Source organism: Pleurodeles waltl, chromosome 1_1, assembly GCF_031143425.1.
Source record: "Pleurodeles waltl isolate 20211129_DDA chromosome 1_1, aPleWal1.hap1.20221129, whole genome shotgun sequence".
NCBI classification, from domain to species: Eukaryota; Metazoa; Chordata; class Amphibia; order Caudata; family Salamandridae; genus Pleurodeles; species Pleurodeles waltl.
This window is the reverse complement of record NC_090436.1, coordinates 938,348,720-938,368,015: the sequence shown is the minus strand read 5'-3', so window position 1 is coordinate 938,368,015 and position 19,296 is coordinate 938,348,720. Positions and strand designations below refer to the sequence as shown.

The following is a 19,296-nucleotide window of genomic DNA, read 5'->3' as shown; positions in this document are numbered from 1 at the left end:
TTTCCTAGTCTGATGAAACGTCCTCTCATCGCTCCAGCAGCATGGTCTGATTTCAGTAAGCAGGCAGCTCAGAGTGCACTTAGGAGCCATCCTGTGCTGCATCAGCTGCCTGTTAAAATTCCTGGAAGTTTGAGGATCTGTTCTTTCTGCTTTAATCATTCCTGCTCCTGAACTTGAGAAAGGAGAACTTAGCTTGTCGTGAAATCTAGCCTTTGCTGATATATTTTAGAGAAACGTTTTTTTTTTCCTAGAAAGAAATCTGTTTTTGGAACAATTTTCAGGAAGGCGTCAGGGATTTATTCACTATTGTCATGTACCTAGAGCTTGCCAGAAGCGCCAACCCTTCATTTGCCTAGGCTTTTCACTGCTCATTCACTATCTTCTGCAGGTGAAGCCAGAGGGAAAGGCTAAACTTCCTTTCAGTGGTAGATTTTAAGCCCCATTGCTTACTGTGTTAACCACTGCAAATTACCTGCCCCTCTATTATTTGCTGTAGCTGATGGCAAGCAGGCATAATGAGGAGAAGGTATTTAACTGCTGTTAGTGCCTGGCACCACTTGGGAAATAAGGTCTCTGAAATCATACCTATCACAGACACACCAACAGGTAATCTGTTCCTCTCTTTCTGTGTCCATACTCACCCTCACTGAACCTAAAATTCAGGCAAAGTACCAGCATTCTCAGACTTCTAAGTGGCTGCGACAGTCTCAGTATTCCATGTGGGGTGATAATTATCCTTAACGAGTAAATGGAAATAGCAGTAATGGGTGGTCCCAGTGGGTAAATAAGTTTGTGTACCTCATTGGTGGGATCATATAGTTGCTTGCACTGTTCATTTCCCCCCTCTTATGTTCTGGAAGAGTTCATTCAGACATGTTGATGGTTAAGACTCCTGATCCTTGGTTAGCAGATTGTGCACATTTTGCTGGATTTTCTGCATTTTGGCTGTTGGCAGAACCTTGCTCTGTTTATAATGGAGCGCTTACGAAGAGAAAAGGGCTGGTGCAGATGCCCTGTCCAGCTCCAGAAGGCGGAATGATGCACTGGACTTATGTCTTTAATCACATACAAAACCACAGTCAACTCATTGCCGTGTATAGGTGACGGATGAACAACTCATGGGTTTAAAGCCACTGCTCCAGCTAACCACCTGAAAAGGTCTTGCTAACATGACATGACATAAGCATTAGCAAAGCGAATAGGTTGGCTTTAAAGTGCCAGCACGTATAAACACAGACATTCTCAGTGTTGTGTTTATCACTTTAAATCTTGCCATGATGGTTTTGCCAATGCTGGGGGAAAAGGTGCAAAAAGGATTGCTTTCTATATAGAATGAATACAAGAGATAGAGATTCGAATGTGTCAAAAAGAGGGATTAAAAGTGTACATTTCAGATGTGAAATGGGCCCTCGTATGCATGCCGCTGGAAGCAGTTCTGGAAGGCGGAGCTATGCACTGAATAGCCTATGGCATGAGGTAGGAGGGGTGGGGAAAAAGCCCCACTCTGTGTAATTTTCAACAAATGTTATCCGTATGTCTTGCAAGCAGCTGCGCTGTTGAGCCAGCTCCAAGAACGATACATTGAATGTTACAGCTCTTCTGGGTTTTTTTTCAGTCTCCCAAAGGCCGGAGAATGTTTATTTGCTGTGATCGTGAAAGTGTGTAGTTTCTATATTTTAAAAGCACTCACGGAGTCCCCCACTTAAAATTTTTCCCCTTGACCAACTGAGTTGGAGGCAGTGCCCAGGGCAATGCGGGGAATACCCAGTGAAATCAGGTGTCTGGTGCTCTTTTTCTGTATTGAGTTGTTAAAACGTGTAATGTACGTATTTGCCAAAAAGACAATATTTCAAAGTCCCTGAGAAAATATATATCAATGTACGAACTTAGGAGCGCGCTGCGCTGCAGACAACAGAGCTTAGCTGGTTTTGCAGAGATGCTAAAAATAAACCCCTTGTCATCTCTAGTTTATTGCTTCTGCCGCTGAAGGCCTCTTGTTAGCTAATTTTACCAAAGACTAGGCTGTTGGGCTGCCCACATACTCTCTCTTTATACGTGACCAGTTCGTGTTTTCAAAAAAAGTACAATATAAATTCTGACAAAACAGAAATGTAAATTGTTTATCATCGTCCGTTTGTGTAGTTACCAGGGTCACATTGAGGAACTCAGAAAATGTTTCTCGACGTGTTGCCTGATTCTAGCATCTTCACTGCATAGTCCGGGTATAGATGATTGGCGGTGTTTGCCATGATCCGTATGTGGTTTCTTAACTCGAGAAATGTATGTGCTTGTACCAGTTTATGATGTGCTTGCCCCTGTGGTTTCACACAGTGTTATCCTGCTTTGTTTATCTGTACCTCTATTTCTCCTGTTTGTATTGGCGCGTGGTGTGCTTTGGATTTGTCTATTGGTTGTCAATGGCTGTAGGAGGAAAGTGTGTTAGGATTTGTCTTTACCTTGTGATGAGTCTTCAATGTCTGCTTTGATCAGTCTGCAATCGTCCTGTAAGTTAAAATGTGGTGTGTGGTATTTGACATACATAGTATTGCCAATTGAAACACTTGCAGAGGGAGGGTACACAGAGAGGCGAGGCTGTTTTTCTCCTGGACGGGAGGGGAGAACCATGTATCATTGCATCACTTGGATGTTCACTACCAAAGAGCCATTGCATACCTGTTGAATACAGGCCCGATTTTCATATAAAAAAAAATATGCATTTCTACAGATTAGAGGACTGTCTAAGAGACAACGAATTGTCCTTTGTTGGGCTTTAGAATAAATTGTTCACCTTTTCCACCAACTAGAACAGAGAAAGGATCAGGTTACGGTGTTGCTGTCTAACCCAACCCAGGGTGGTTCCAAATATTTACAAAGCCTCTTGCAAAGGAAGGGGCACATCACTATAGTGAAATAATTGGTCTGTGTTCGTACGGTCCTGACCAACTAATCACAGTCCCTCCAATAAGGCCACAGACTGAATAAACTGCCTAGAAGGATAATGGCAACCATATATTCTCTTCTCCTGCTCCATCTCATAAAAGGATTTCAGATCTTTGGAAAGCCCACTTTGAATTACTTTAAATAATAAGGCAGACTTTATGGGCAAAGTGATTCCTTGTGCTGAATAGCCACCCGAGGTGATGTTTCATCCTGAATACCTAGAATATATTGTAGACTCTGGAATTGGGAATCTCTGAGGAATGCATAACAAGCAGATGCCTCCCAAGTTGTGACCTAAAAAAGAGTTTCAGCCCCTATTTAAGTTATTGACAGATACCGCTTTTTTCGGTATTTGCATTTATTGTTTTCACCTGAAGACCTCGTGTCTGAAATGCAATGCACATCAATGAGATAAAACTAACAAAACTTAGACTTTATCGGTCAGCCTTTCCTACTAATTCTTCAAGTCCTAACAGTTTTTTTATCCACACAAAAAACTGTTAAAGAAATCCCACCCTTTAAGATGGTGCAGAAAGTGTAGTGTTGGATTCTGCTGAAAAATTGCTGTTGCCTCTTGCCCAAGAAGAAATGTACAGAGCAAGCATAGTGCACATAGATCACTGGGAGACCTTAAAATGGTAGTACCATGCCATTAACGGCAATATTCCTAGATTTTGAATGAAACTGGAAACTGATTCAAAGCAAGCTTGATTGCTAATAGCATTAACTTATGTCATCGAAGGAAAAGGGTTACGAGAGCCTTGTCCTGACATATGAAACTTGGGTTATATATTAAACATATGTAGTAGAAATATTGTTGCAAGTAGTTTGTTCCTGCCATAGACACACACACACACACTCACATCAAATCTGGCATTATTCCAGCTGATTTTGGCAAATGATTCGTTTTTGCCTTTTGCCCTCAATTTCCTAAAACTATAAATGACATATTTTCCTTGCTGAGGGGTGCAGGACTCAGACTGCTTTTTAATTACTGGAAAATCTGGCCAGACATCTTTACAGGGCTTCATTAAAAGAAAGATCCAAAAATGACATGTACCTGCACGCTAACTTTTCAACTTCCTGGAAAGTAAGACATTGATTAAAGCACACTATTGAGAGGATAGTTTTAATATTATTTAACATAGCACGCTAGACCACCTGCCTAAAACTTGATACTATGTATTTATTGGCTACCCTGTGTTACATTGTATATTTAGTAGATCGAAAGCCATATTTTCTGGCTAAAATGTAATTGAAAATCTATCTTTCTAACCCCTAACATATTTTTACTAGGATTTACACATCACAAACTTCTCCACGCTGGCATATGTACATGGGTGTGGTGAGGACACATTTCTTCTACTTTAGCTGTCAGGCAGCCTACATGGAATTGTGGAGGCGTTCATCTCTCTCTTTAGATGACGACCTTCACAATACCAAAGGGTCCTTTGCAGATGGCCACAATCCGTAGGATCTTCTTTGTGTGAATGTGCACTTCCAAGCTTACAGACACTCTACAGGCTTGACGGATTGAATAGGTTACATGTTAGTAAATCTTAAATGTTACAATTACCTTTTCCATTGGAGGGCACAGTTACACCTGGGCTTCGGTTATAACTCACTTATATGGCGCTGAAGCCAGGCAATCCCTTTTCGGGTTTGTTTGTTGGAGAACCTGGCATTTAGTGGAGGTTTTTTCCTACCTGTCAACTCTCCCACACCATAGGAATTTGTACAGTGCAGAAGCTGTGCCACAGAAGTTATCCTCTCTTTTTAGTCGAGGCTGTTGTTGCTCTCTCCTGAAAATAGATCTCTTAATGAAGTTGGACAGCTGAGATTCCATCCTTTAAATCTTGGAACTGTGACTCCTGACATAGGACCTCATTATGAGTTCGACAGAGGGGACTACTCCATCATAAACGTCACGGATATCCCTCCTGTCGTATTACAAGTTCCATAAGATATAATGGAACTTGTAATACGCAGCGGGATATCCGTCATGTTTGTGATGGAGTAATCCCCAAACTCGTAATGAGGCCCTAAATCTTCACTTGTGTGGATTTTCTGACTTTTTTTTACCACTTCTTTCTGTTGTTCAGGACTTGGAAGTTGCTCTGGAATAATTTTTTTTTGGGGGGAGATCAAGGACAGTAGGTGAAAAAGACCTGTTATATAATTTCCCTTCCATGTTGACTGCATCTTTCCTAAGGTCCCCTCCCTGCCGTGATGCCCACTTGCCCTTTAATATTCATGAGAAGCCACACGCTCCATCATCCTTAGGCAGATGGCACACAGACCGCGAATCACAAACAGTTTTACCTGATAGTCATGACTCTCCTTGTGGGCGAAGCGTGAAAGGTAACTAGTCATATAAATCTTAATGTGCTGAGATAGAGCTCTCTTTTTCGGAACCACATATTTTTTTTAACACCTTCTGATCTAGATCTTTCCAAGTAATGTTCTTTATTGGCACAAAACATCTTTTGCCAAAAGTTTGCTGTTGATGCTAGTCCTTACATAAACTCTAGACCGGGCTGAGTGCGAGGATCCTTTACACATCCTTTATACTGACTCAGTATCTTTTGACTCAGTGAGCAACATCAGCTGGTGTTGTCTAGCAGCAAAAAGATTGAGGGCCAGATTTAAGAAAAGTTGGGCTGCACCCAGTGCAGCGCCACTTTCCTTGCGCCTCTTAGCGCCCCACTGCCTCCACCATGTGTGCGCCATATTTAAAATACAGTGCACCATGGTGCAGGGTAGGGGGCAATAGCGTCAGAATTTTGACACTATTGATGTACTGTTCAGGGTTAGTGCCCAACTTTGAACAGTACATAGGGGCCCATCATAAATAATAGTGTGCCCCTTTTTAATGCCGGCTTTGAGCAGGCGTTAAAAATGACGGAAAAATGTAGGCAGAGAAATCACTTAGATTTCTGTGCACCATTTTTGCACCCCCCCCCCCCAATGGGGCAACACCCCCCTTGCATACTGTATACCTGTCACAGGCATAATGTGGCACAAGGGTGTACAAAGTGGCACAATGCATGCATTGCGCCACTTTGTATATATGGCGTGGCGTTTTTGGCCATCTATCGCCACATTAGCTTGAAAAAAATTACACTAATGTGTCGTTAAATGGCGCTAGGCCCTCTTAAATCTGGGCCTAAACATCCAGAGCCGGATCGGGGCATCTGTAAGGAAGAGTTTTGAAATAGGATTTTCCTTGTTCTTGGAGAAAATGGACGGAGAAGCCCTCTACCGGCCTCTAGTGTACAAATTAGGTCATTCTCTCTAAATGACTCCTATGTTCAGCTTTTCCCTATGAAAGGAATATTATAAATACTGTTACTGCACACGATATTCCTTCTTCAAGTTTGCTAAGTTATTGATTTCACAAGAATGAAAGACTGACTGGTTCATATGTGTCAGATTTTAACCTTTGACCTGCAAAGTACATACAGGTAGCTCTGCTGCAATGCTTTACCAAAAACAGTATCCCAGCTTCTGACTTGTCCGGATACAAAAAATAATTTTAGGAAAAAAGGCAGGCAGCAATTAATGGACAAATAAGCGGGGAGAGAAAGCTAGTGCCAAGCCAAGGGTGTGCTTCGGATTTAAGAGCCCGTGCACGAGCCGAGCCTTGAAAATGTTTGTTATGTAAACCATAGACAAAACAAAACGTAAAATATGATAAAGTCACTTCCAAATTCAAAAACGTTTATTTCTTTAATATGAGTAATCTAATTTACAGATATGTAATCTGGGCATTACAGTCCGACAGAGACAACTTCAGTTTTAAATTGACCAGTTGGATTGTAGCCAGCTTTTCATTCCATTGTGCACAAACGTCATCGTTCTCTGAAGAAGGATTTCATTTTATCTTAATAAAACATATCCCTTTGTTCAGCCTTTTCTTCATTCAAGCTAGTAAAATATTGGCGCCGGCATCTACAGGGTTCCAAAGGCCACCGACCAAAAGGCCTGTTCCACTCTCTAAAGCGAGCTTTGTAAATCCAGTACAGAAGCCTGAATTGCACTGTGACCCTCGACAGTTACAGTGCAGAATTTATATCCTATTGATGACTCATTATTACGAATGGTTGGATGTCAGCATTTTGAAATCCATTCTGTCGAGCTATATATATATATATATAAATATATATATATATATATATATATATCAACTCAGAAAATTAACTTCTAACAAATTGTCAAGGTACACATGTAGAGGTTATAGAGTTACTATCGTTACCCCATGTCTGCTTACTGTTTCGATAAGCTGGTAGTCAATCTTGTGGAGTATATTTACGTGTGAGGCGAGATTAAAACCTCTGTATTTTGGTAGGATATCATTACAACATCTTGAAGGACTATCCTGCCAGCTGTCTGTTTGCCACACTTCCGGTGCAGCTTGTAAGTGTGTGCATAGAAGACCATGTTTCAGTCAGTGCTTAATTTGTAAATAAAGAGGTGCCGGTGCTCAAAGCCCTTCTCTTAAACACGAGACTGCTGTAATTAAATCTGACAGCACTGACTACTGAGGCAGCGTAATCCTGAAGCCATCTCGGGCCTCTTCAATCTATTTACGGCCACCCCTGCCCCTTTCAGCTCATCCTGCAACTTTCTACTTTCTCCCTTTATGACGCTTTTTAGTGTTTCCTTCTTCCGTCTTTCTCATATGTGTCTTTTGCTCGCAGTAAATGCTTGAGGTATAAGAATAAGCCCCGGCCCTCACAAATAAGTGCCGGTGCTCAGCACCGGAAACAACAAGCACAAATTAAGCACTGGTTTCAGTTCTCAGGCAGAGAAGCAGACGGCGTCTTTTGGCCTTTTTGTACGGTGGGTATTAGTCGACTTTTGGAGACTGTCTCAGCGGAAGATTGTAAAGGACCGCTATGGAGTGCATCATTTTTTGGGAGATAATTTGCCTGTTCTCTGGGTTCTACATAAAGTTTTGGAAAAGTCCTCTAACGTAGAAGGAGAACTGATAGACTTTTTTTGTTGTGAACGGGGAAGCAATGCCCTTCTTGACTCATTTAATTTACTACTTAACCTGTCTTAGGCACACTTGAAAAAGACGGCGATAGCTTCTCTGTAATAATTGACAACTTTGTTATTGCATAGGAAAAGTGCTTTCATTTAGCTTGAAGCATTGTTGGGGTTTTATGATTCTGCATGAAACTTTCCAAAGACGGTAGTCCACCTTTGATTGATCCTGGATCGTTTCATGCAAATAAGTCACATGTTGGGGGTGAGCATTTTACAGCCGGGGTCCTTAAACATACATTTTGTAAGTTTGGGAATTTTAACTAAATCTAGTGGGGAAAAAATGGAAGATCATCACCAAACTTGGTATAGCATTAGATCCACTGTCTTATGTGCGCTTTTCATGATGTCATGTATATTTGTCCAGCGTTTTTTGAGTTACAGCTTCCGAGGCAAACGGTCATCTGCAGGAATGGAATGGATAATGCATCCATTCCTCTAAATAAAAATAAATAGGTTGTAGAAACCACCGACTGCGGCATTGCCATTGCTCATTGGCAAGAGGACAATAATAACATTTCTGAACCCCAACACAGAGTGAAGTAAAGTTTGCACACATGCATTCTGTTTGTGATATTCAGGCTCGGTTATAAGATAGTTTCAAAAGTTCAGTTTTCAGCTGTTTTCTGAACCGTATGCAGTTTGCTTCAGTTATCAGGACCGGTTTCAGGGTGTCCTGTAGCACAGGGAGCTACAGAGCAAATCTTCCTGCCACAGAACATTTGGTCTTGGAGGAATTTTAATTATGCTGTCAGAATTCACAGAATTCCTGAATTTTGCATTACACAAAATTCTGGATAATACTTGAAATTTCAAATCGTACACTTCGTAAACTTTTATCCTGGAAGAAATCAGTTTGTGCAGAAACTGTCTAGCCAAGAGATATTTTTTGCTCAAACGAGTGTTCCTCCAGAATCTTACAAGGCTTTTTTATCCCAAAATACGGAATCATGTGAAAAAAGTAATACGAAATATCGGCAAACCACATTTTGCTTTAAACGTATAATTTCCTGAGATTTTTATGGAATTGCAAATTTCACAGGAAAATATTACTCTATTTCACCCACCGTTACACAAAATATGCATTTCACATGGAGCAGATGTGCAACCTTCACTAAAATATAGAACAAGAGCAGTATGTGTTGCAGAGCTGCAAGCTCCCCGAAGGAAACTGCTTCAGCAGAGGCAGAGCATCAAAGAGCACGTCCACACATAAAGAATAACATGTGGTATCCACTGTGTTGCAATAAAAGTGGAAATATACAGTTTGTTAGGCTTATAGTGCATATTCTGTGTGCATTCACTGTATTTGTGGGACGCCAAAGAGCAGGTTACATATGATTTAAATTAAATAATTTATTTCATTATCACCACTGCAATAAAAGCATTGAATTGTCTAAAATACGTTTACACAGCTCTAAGTATAATTGCATAAGAGGGAAATCTTGTTTTTTGTTTATTATCGTGATTGTGAAATGATTGTGTTTATGGGTGTAATACACCCTGAAGTTTGTTTAAGGCAGACATTTTTGCTAACTGAACCCCTCTACATGCTTTAGGGTTGCCATCTGGATCCAGTCGTCGGGGCACCATATTGGCAGTCCTGGAATCTCATTTGACAACCTGATTCACTTACCAGAACATTAAGTTACATAACATGTTCTGGGAGCTGTAACACAAAAGGATGATGGACGGAGTGCTGAAACTTTTCAAACACTCGCCCCCAGTCAAAGATCTGGGTTTAATCTGTCATTCTTTTGCTCACCATGCCAACACAGTTTGGACCCAGCCATATGCAAATCAGTCTTGGCCCTGTTCCCCATGGGAACAGTCTAACCCGAACTGCCAGGCCAGATCCTCCCTAAAATGGAAACAGGCAACTTGAGACTGGTTTCAGGGTATCACCCTTCATCAGCAAGGCTAGCTTGAATCCAGTGGCACAGTGAGAGCAGGACCCATGTCTAGGCGTACCCTTCCCACTTAGTGTGACTTTGCAACACAAAAGGGTGATTGACAGAGTGCTGTTTTTCTTTTTTTTTAAGAAGTGAACACCTACCTTGCATCTTATTATCTCAATGAGCAACACATGCATTGGCGCTCCCTAAAAATGGTGCTAACTCTGATATTTTGACTTTAGACAGGTCTAGTGTCGAAATATAAATATAGAGTTCTGTTTGCGTCGCTTTAGCGTAAAAAAAAATGACACTAAGGCGGTGCAATCATTTCATAAATACGGGCCAAATAGTCTGGCAGCTGTTGTTGGATGCAAGTACCAGCACACGATGCACACAGATTGTTCGGTCTGTGCTAAAACAAGCAATAGAGGAAACAGGTTTAGCTTCCAAATTAGGATTGCAGATTTAAGGTTTATTCATCGCCATTGACGCAACACTTATTTTATGTTTCTGCAGCAAAACAAACCTCCAAATCCACCAGCCTTCATTTTCATGATAGATGTGTCCTACAGTAACATCAAGAACGGCCTTGTCCGGCTGATATGTGAAGAGCTGAAAACTCTGCTTGATAGACTTCCAAGGTAAAAAAGTTAATGGTGTCCCGACATGCATGTTGATAATACATTTTTTTGCATTCTTTTATTTTCTGTGTTTTCTATGGTGCTATACGCATCCCCTTACAGCAGGTTTAGATTGCTTCATTTTGATGTGTATCATTATTATTATTATTATTATTTTGATTTATTTTTGTCAGTTTTGGAAATTGCTGCCTACTTTATAAAAGCCTCTTTAGAGCACTGTATGATTTAGGGAGATGCAAGAAACAGGTTGCACGCTTTGTTTGAAATGTTCTGCTCATCCGCTGGTAGCCATTAATAATAGGCCATTGGCCAGATGGAAATTAAGTCCATAGCATGCAAAGCAATTGTGCAAATGTAGGTTGGAGTGAAAAACCTTGAATTTAAGACCAGTTGGCAATGATCAATCTCAAGAATCTGACTGGTTTAAGTAACGGGCTGATGATCAACAAACTGCTACACTAGATCGTTCAGAATCAGACAATATGCTGAGTGGAATTGGTTTGTGTTCAGATTTTTTCTGAACCTCACAACGTTCCTACTGAATATCAGAGAGAGGGTTAAAGACTCCAGCAGGCTGGGACTTGTACTTAAAGGGTTTTGCCATCAAATTGTCTGAGTTTGTATGTATGCCTCAACAGTAGATTTAAGGAATCTAATTTCAAGCATCGTAAACCAAAGGAGGGAATGAAGAAAGGTTTGACGGGATCCCACTGAATAACATTATAAACAAAAGTATAAGGGTACCTTAATTCTGGATTTGAGTCACCTCGACTCACAAGTTAAATCTGTTGTTAGAACCTGGCTATTGGAACCCCCAAGGTTTCGTACAGGGGGGTCCTCACCCACTGGATGCCTGTCATATGCCTTATCATGGAACCCTTCACCCAGTCAGATGGTACTACTGAGAGGGCTCTACCAATTTTTGGGGAGCTCGTTATATTGCAGGGACAACAGAGATTGTGGTTAAAATTGCCTGTGGTATAATCCAAAGAACAGTTAGACTTTATTGCTGGTTCCCCTCATAAGTTAAAAAATAAACCTAGGCCCAGATTTACAACAAAGTGGCGCAGCACGGTGCTGCACCAAAAATAGCAACGCCGCACTGCGCCACTTTTGAAATGCAAGGATACGTTGTATTTACAGGAATACGGTGCACCCCTGTGTTTCCCCCTGCACCAGCACTGAATTAAACTGCCTGCACCAATGCAGGCATTCTTGCACCATAGTGTCTGTGTTGAGGGAATAGTTTGTTTGTGTCAAAATGCAGCACACACAGAAGTACCAAAGCATCATTTTGGAATGAATGTTTATGTGCAGGAAGGGACACCTTCCTGCACATAAACAATCATTCATGGCCTTTTGCTCCTTCTGTGTGTGCTGCAGAATGCAGCACACATAGAAAGAGCAAACAACAAGGAGAAATAAAAGTATTCCTCCTTGTTGTCCAATGCTAATTGGCGCTGCCTCAGATTTAAGCCTTCTTGTAAATCTGGGGCAGCCTCAAAAGCAATGGGTGTTGCTGTGGAAAGCCCACAGCAACACCCATTGCACGGACCCTCTGACGCAGAAAACTGCATCAGAGGGGCCCATATTTACAAGGAAGCACTAAACCACAAAAAGTGGTTAAACACCTCCTTGTAAATATGGTGCAGTGAAAAGTGCCACCGGAGTGTCACGAAAGTGACGCTCTAGTGGTGCTAGGTCCTTGTAAATCTGTCCCTTAAAGTACAATACTTGCACCGTGATGCGAAGCTGTGAGGCAATTGAGAACGTCTGCGTCTATGGTCTCCATGTTACAGCGTATGAATCACCCGTGAGGGTTGTTTGGACTCCTTCAGGACCTCAGATCCCTAAGCAGTATCAAGTGGGATCTAAACCCTTTATATCAGCTTCAGTGCGTTACACACCATGTACACATTAATGCAATATTACATTCCTTGGGTGACATATTTATCATCCCAATCATGGTTTTATTCAGTGCCCCATGAGTAGAACTGTGGGACCGGCTCTGTAGTCACACATTCATCAAGAGTTGCGGTCTGAGGTTGTGAATGCAATCCCACAAGTGAACACGCTTTCACTCCTCATCATAGGAGTACAAAGATGAAGATCATGGATAAGCTTGAGAGGGTAATTAACTCTTTTAGACAAGAGACCTTAACATCTTGTTGCTTAAGGCTGATGATCCCTTTCCCATAACCATTTTCAGTATAAGGCTTTCATATTAAATGTGTCTTCATTGTGATCCTCTCACTGCACCAGCAGCAGGACTTAAAATAATTTTTGTGGGATCCCCCTTGGTCAGTTCAGTCTTCTGCATTCTTTGCAGTGGCTATAGCTGTGCCCAACTTAAATTATTCAGGGTCCAACTTGTCTGGACCTTATTAGTCTCTTTCCAATACAGGGAAAATGATTCTCTGGATAGACCCTCCAAGTAAATCATCATCATGTTGTGTGAGGCTGCCATGATAAACTACTGTCCAAACTTTATTTCATTGAGTGTGCTGCCATTTTCCACTAGAGGTAAAAAGAGTAGACCCATGTTTGTAGCTATCAATCCAAGATGCTTTCCCTTTTACCTCTTAATCAGGGTCTCTTTTAAGGACATTTAAGATCTCGTTTTAAGGGGGTGTTTTCAAAAACACCATGTTTTATATCTCATAGAGACTTCTTGTGACAGATTCCTTATTTTAGAATTATCCCCAGGCATCAGAATGGATCTTGAAAATTTTGTGAGCAGTACCCCTGTATGCCAGTAGGTGGTATTGTTCGGCTCTACGTGGCTTCATCTACATCGTCCTCACTGGAAGTGATGTCTGCGTGCCTATATAAGTGCCACAACAGTCCTTTGGCGTCTGTTCTTTTCTTTCTACTCCAGTCAGCGCAGGTCCAGAGAGTGCTACCCCCAGTCAATTTTTGACTGACCTCTTTTCAACTTTTTGTCTGAGTCTTTTTTTGAGAATCTTCTCCTGCTGAAACCTAAAGGCTGACATTGATCGGAACTCCTTGCCACCCAGTGGGTGTGCATTTAATTCTAAACGGTGTTTTCCTTGAATTACCATAATACTGCCTCTAATCCCACACTTCAGATGTGGCAATTCTGGAACGCTGGTATATTCTTCGAATTGATAAATGCAATTTACAAACCTACAATTACACCAGTTCTGGTTCTGTGAAACAGGATGTGGATTTGCATTCATGGTTTGCAGTGTTATGCTTCTATAGAGCTCATTCCAATGTTTCTGTATAATTAATCAGTAACTCTTCCCTCGGAATTGCCAGTACCAGGGACACCAGTCACTCGGGGAGGGTTAGAGGGCAGACTGAATTATTGATTAGAACATTGGAATGCTGGGGGCTCCATTGAAAACAATGGAGTGCTGCGGGCTTTTACTGGCCGGTAAAAGCCCGCAGCGCCCACATTCCAATGTTCGCTTTGTTCACAGCAACAGCTGTGAACAAAGCCTCACGGAGCCCGAGGGGATCTTAATCCCCTCGGGGTCCGTGAACATTTTTTTTTTTTAATAGAACATTCTGCCCTGTGTGGCAGAATGTTCTAATAGCCTTAGAACCCGCCGTAGCGGGCTCTACCGGCTATTAAAGTCCCTCTCCCTTGTTAAATGCCCTCGCCTTCGGATCGGGCATTTAACGCGGGGAGCGGGCCTTTAATAGCCGGTAGAGCCCGCTACGGCGGGTTCTATGGCTATAGTAATACATGTGAGACCGTAAGTATCCTCTGAGAAATGAGGAATTACCAGGGTAATCTGACATTTCAATCCCAGTTCCCTTAGGTATTCTTCATTTTTCCCCTGTCGACTCCCCACTTTTTTCTGGAATTTCATGAAGGGGGAATTCTCCTTGGGAGTTTCTGCAGATCGTGTAATGCCAGCTTGTCTGACACCTAATATGGTTAAAATTATGTAAGGACAACCTGTGGTGTGTAGTAGTTTCTTAACAGTGGATAATGACATGTTCAATATATAATATAAATTCACCAAGTGCTGTTTGTTGGAAACAAAACTATAGCACTCTACGTGTTACGTTGTGAATCAATAACAGTGTGCTCCATCAGCACTATCTCCAGTAGCAAACTTTTCGGCATTCGGGTCTTCGTGAGGCAGATAATTAACATACTTCCCCTCTCATCTGGTCTTAGTTACTTAGTTTTGATTATCCTCATTGAACCACATACGTTTTCTGGAGCAATAAAAGGTTATTGTTTTAATTGGTTTACCTTAGCTTAATGTAGGAGCACAGCAGACAAAGTAACACATAAACTCGATATCGGTTCGTTTACTTGAATGGGAATCAATTAAAGAAAATCATGTTTTACAGCTGAATGCAAAATATAAATCTGCTTTCCTAGAGTGTACAGGAAATTCAGCACACCAGTGTAGGTACATGGTGCCTCACGGAACCCTCAGTCTCGCTGATAGATCATCGTGACACCTGCTACGATGGACAGTACCCTATTCTCAAGTGCACCCCTGTATTAGTTTGGTGCGTATGTGGTCATTTTAAGGCTAGTACAATACTCTCGCCTGAGATTATCAGTAGAACAACATTAAAGTTGCCATTGTAAGTGGCCACTTAGTTCAATTGTAACTGGTAGATCAGTTTACTTTCATGTAGGCACTTTGGAGGTGAATCTCAGGAAAGAAATCTGGAATTATAGCAGGCCACTTAGTAATTCCTAATTTCTAAGGGGAACCACAGGGTCCACCTCTGATCCTCTTTAATTCTGTCTCGTGGACTTACCAGCACTTTTGGTATCGGTAACCATAGGGGAGAGAGTGGACCTAACAGGCCCAAATCGAAGGACTATGTAATGAAGCCTTAGGTGTAACAATTACTTGTTTTTGTCATGATATTTCCTATTCGTAGAGAGTTGACCTCTAAGTGGTGAGACAGTACATACGAGTAAGTTATAATGGTTGGTATTGGAAGACGCTCAGACATGTAGATTAGTATCTTAGTTATCTTGATTGCCTGGTACAGTCAGTGGTACACATTCCTCCCTGGAAAACTGCTTGATGAAACATATCTACTATGATGTGCTGCCTTTCCTACTACCCACTAGTTTTTTTATTCAAATTCCTCAACAGTGCACCAACTTGTATCCTGCGAGTGGTATATATTTTATCAGTTTTGCTAGTTAGAACTGTCCTAGGTAATAGTAACCCAAGGCTGGCTTTCTCTCATCCATGTCATACTTCAGAGCATATGTGTGTATCTATCTGTATATTTGATTATAGAGCACGTCACTAGAGAACATGCAATAATGTGGTTGACGGTGGGCCATACAGTGTTGGGCACTGCGTGGCACACAGTGCAGTGGCATGAATTTGTGCTGCTACTTGATTTCTTACCATTTTGAAGTTTATGTTCTTAATTATTCCTACTCAACCACAAGCATTTGTGTTTTGCCCTCATCTCGTCAGTTAAAATGGGAGATAGTGCATGCATATATTTTTAATTTAGGCAAGTCTTATTTGTATCGTTTTCTTCTCATAAGTGTTATCACACAGTATTGCTTTCTCCTGTAGAGGAATCTTGTTGTCAGCCTCCTACCTCCAGCTAAGCACTTCAACTTTAAAGAGAACTCTGTTTAACTCGGTGTGATTCTTTCTTAGATTGGACCCTTAGAGCCCTCTCGGCACGTGAAGGTGAAGAAAAATCACGCAGGCAGACCCCCTCTCCCCCGTTCAAGCTCTCAGGAGTTCCTGCCCAAAATAGTGAGGTTAGCGCCCACTGACGGGCTGCATTCTCTTTGAAAACATTCTGCATTCTCTTTGAAAAATTCTGACCATACCCGAACCTCTGTCTCCTCTGTGTGCCCCAGACATTCGTTTTTGTGGTCCTCGCTGCAGACAGCTTTACCTGTCTGTTGCAGACCGCGTTGTCTCCCCGTATAGTTTGAGTAAGCTTTGTGTCGCTCATGATAGAATGCCTTCTTGTCGTTCTCGGTTTCCTGCTCCTTATTCTGTGGCTTTCCTCCCTGTTCTTGTGTTTGTCCCGTCCCTGGAACATTTCTTCTCTGCCACCTGTAATGTTTGGATGGGTTGTATCCTTCCAGATCTTTCACTGCTGACGTGAGTGAGCACGTTTCACTTTAAGCACTCCATGTGAGAGCATCGTTTTCCGTGTTATCCCACTATTGTGGCCTTCCCAACCCACCGCTAATTTTCCTGCACACCATACCTCAGCTTGCCCTATGATCTTTCGCTCCTCTTCTTCCGACCTCAGATTTTTTTTTTATGTGTTTTAATGGCCAGTCAGAAGCAATCAGTTATCAGGCCACTTGCTTCTCCCGATTTGTTCACCGTTCAGCTGCTACTTTATTTCTTAATTTACTGTTCGAACACGGCCATCTGCAACCTTGGAACGGTAAACTAGTAATAAAGCATAAAAAAGTTCTAACATGGGCATGCTGCATCAGCACTCGCGCACTTGCGTCTGTAATGCTTTCCGGTGATGACACTAACTATTCCACAACGGCCACCCAACCATGCGCTTTTATGCACGTGTGGGCTGATACACCAGCAGCCATTTTTTTGTATTTTGCGCGATGCCAAAGCAAACAAGCATTGGATAAGGCACCAGTTCTGCACTTGGTTATTATAAGCAAGACTGTGTGACTTGCTTGTTTAACAGATAGAATTTATTCTAAATGTCATTCAAGTACACCTTGAGTGGCTCAGATGTATATTCTTTTCTTTTTTTCATTTTGTGATAATTGTGCGACATTGAAGCTGTTTCAATTTTTTTTAGCGGGGGTACAATCTTTGAAGTGGGGAAAAATAAAAAAATGTCTCTATTTTCTTAGTCTTTAGAAGGCTGTCCACAGCAGCGGAAATGTTTAGCATTATCAGCAAATTCTCCTCAAAGCCGTACTGGACGTATCGGGTATCTGGCGTTTCCCCGGGAAGCTTGAAGGGTGGGGGTGGTCTTGTTACCTTGGTCCGGTTTTGTAGCAGCTCCTTGTATATCCAGTGGTTTTCAGGCAACAATAAAAGTGTCAAGATATCTCTGCTGATTAATAATGTACCTGCTGGTTGGAGATGGAGTTTTGTCTTGTGGCAGTTTGACTCATCTAAGGTAGCGCCAATGGATAATTTGCCTGCTGCAAAGAACTTGCACCATGGAGATAACAGAACAGTATTTTATGTGCATAGCTCATTGACTTACTCCTTTTGTCACAGAGATCCATTTGCTACTGTGCAGTTCATAAGTTACAATCGTAATCTAGCACAAAGAACTATGAACTGCCATGAAAGAGCTGCATGCAAACTGCATAGTACAGGTTAGAAAGTTACATTTTCCCAGTCTTTTTTTGTGTTAATTATTTGCATAAGGTGAGCCAATAATGAAAATGTCACTTACCCAGTGTACATCTGTTCGTGGCATTAGTCGCTGCAGATTCACATGTTGTGCATAGTCCGCCGTCTGGTGTTGGGTCGGAGTGTTACAAGTTGTTTTTGTTCGAAGAAGTCTTTTCGAGTCCCGAGGGACTCCTCCTCCTTTGTTCCATTGCGCATGGGCGTCGACTCCATGTTAGATTGTTTTCCCCGCAGAGGGTGAGGTAGGAGTTGTGTATGTTAGTAATAGTGCCCATGCAATGGAATGAATAAGTATGTACCAACTAAGGTTTAAGTAATATATTTACAAATGTACAAATGTTGAAGATAACTTCCAAACGGCTACAGGCTCCCGGGGAGGCGGGTGGGCACATGTGAATCTGCAGCGACTAATGCCACGAACAGATGTACACTGGGTAAGTGACATTTTCAGTTCGGTGGCATGTGTAGCTGCAGATACACATGCTGTGCATAGACTAGTAAGCAGTTATCTCCCCAAAAGCGGTGGCTCAGCCTGTAGGAGTGGAAGTAGTCTGAAATAAAGTTCTTAGTACGGCTTGACCTACTGTGGCTTGTTGTGCGGATAGCACGTCTACACAGTAGTGCTTAGTAAATGTGTGAGACGTAGACCATGTGGCTGCCTTACATATCTCGTTCATTGGAATGTTTCCTAGGAAGGCCATGGTAGCGCCTTTCTTTCTGGTTGAATGTGCCCTTGGTGTAATGGGCAGTTCTCTCTTTGCTTTAAGGTAGCAGGTTTGGATGCACTTAACTATCCATCTGGCTATACCCTGTTTTGATATTGGGTTTCCTGTATGAGGTTTTTGAAATGCAATAAACAGTTGTTTTGTTTTCCTAATTTCTTTTGTTCTGTCAATGTAGTACATTAGTGCTCTTCTGATGTCTATTGTATGTAGTGCCCTTTCAGCTACTGAGTCTGGCTGTGGGAAGAACACTGGTAGTTCTACCGTTTGATTTAAGTGGAACAGCGAAATAACTTTTGGTAAAAAGTTTGGATTGGTTCTTAGGACTACTTTATTTTTGTGTATTTGAATAAAAGGTTCTTGTATAGTAAACGCCTGAATTTCACTTACTCTTCTTAGAGATGTGATGGCAATGAGAAATGCAACCTTCCACGTTAAGAATTGCATTTCGCATGAGTGCATGGGTTCAAAAGGTGGGCCCATGAGTCTTGTTAAGACGATGTTGAGGTTCCATGAAGGAACAGGTGGTGTTCTTGGTGGTATAATTCTTTTTAGGCCTTCCATAAACGCTTTAATGACAGGTATCCTAAATAGTGAAGTTGAATGGGTAATCTGCAGGTATGCAGATATTGCTGCGAGGTGTATCTTTATGGAAGAGAAGGCTAGATTTGATTTCTGTAAATGTAGTAAGTATCCCACTACATCCTTT

General features: G+C 41.7%; 1 protein-coding gene across 3 annotated transcripts in view; it reads left to right on the top strand.

The window, feature by feature from the left end:
• Window positions 1–19,296, top strand: part of SEC24D (SEC24 homolog D, COPII coat complex component) — a 319,615-nt gene that overhangs the window by 200,966 nt on the left and 99,353 nt on the right. For all 3 annotated transcript variants that reach the window (XM_069230160.1, XM_069230162.1, XM_069230161.1), the window contains one exon: window positions 10,401–10,525. In XM_069230160.1, coding sequence (XP_069086261.1) covers window positions 10,401–10,525 — 125 coding nt within the window. The remainder of the gene's footprint in view (window positions 1–10,400; window positions 10,526–19,296) is intronic.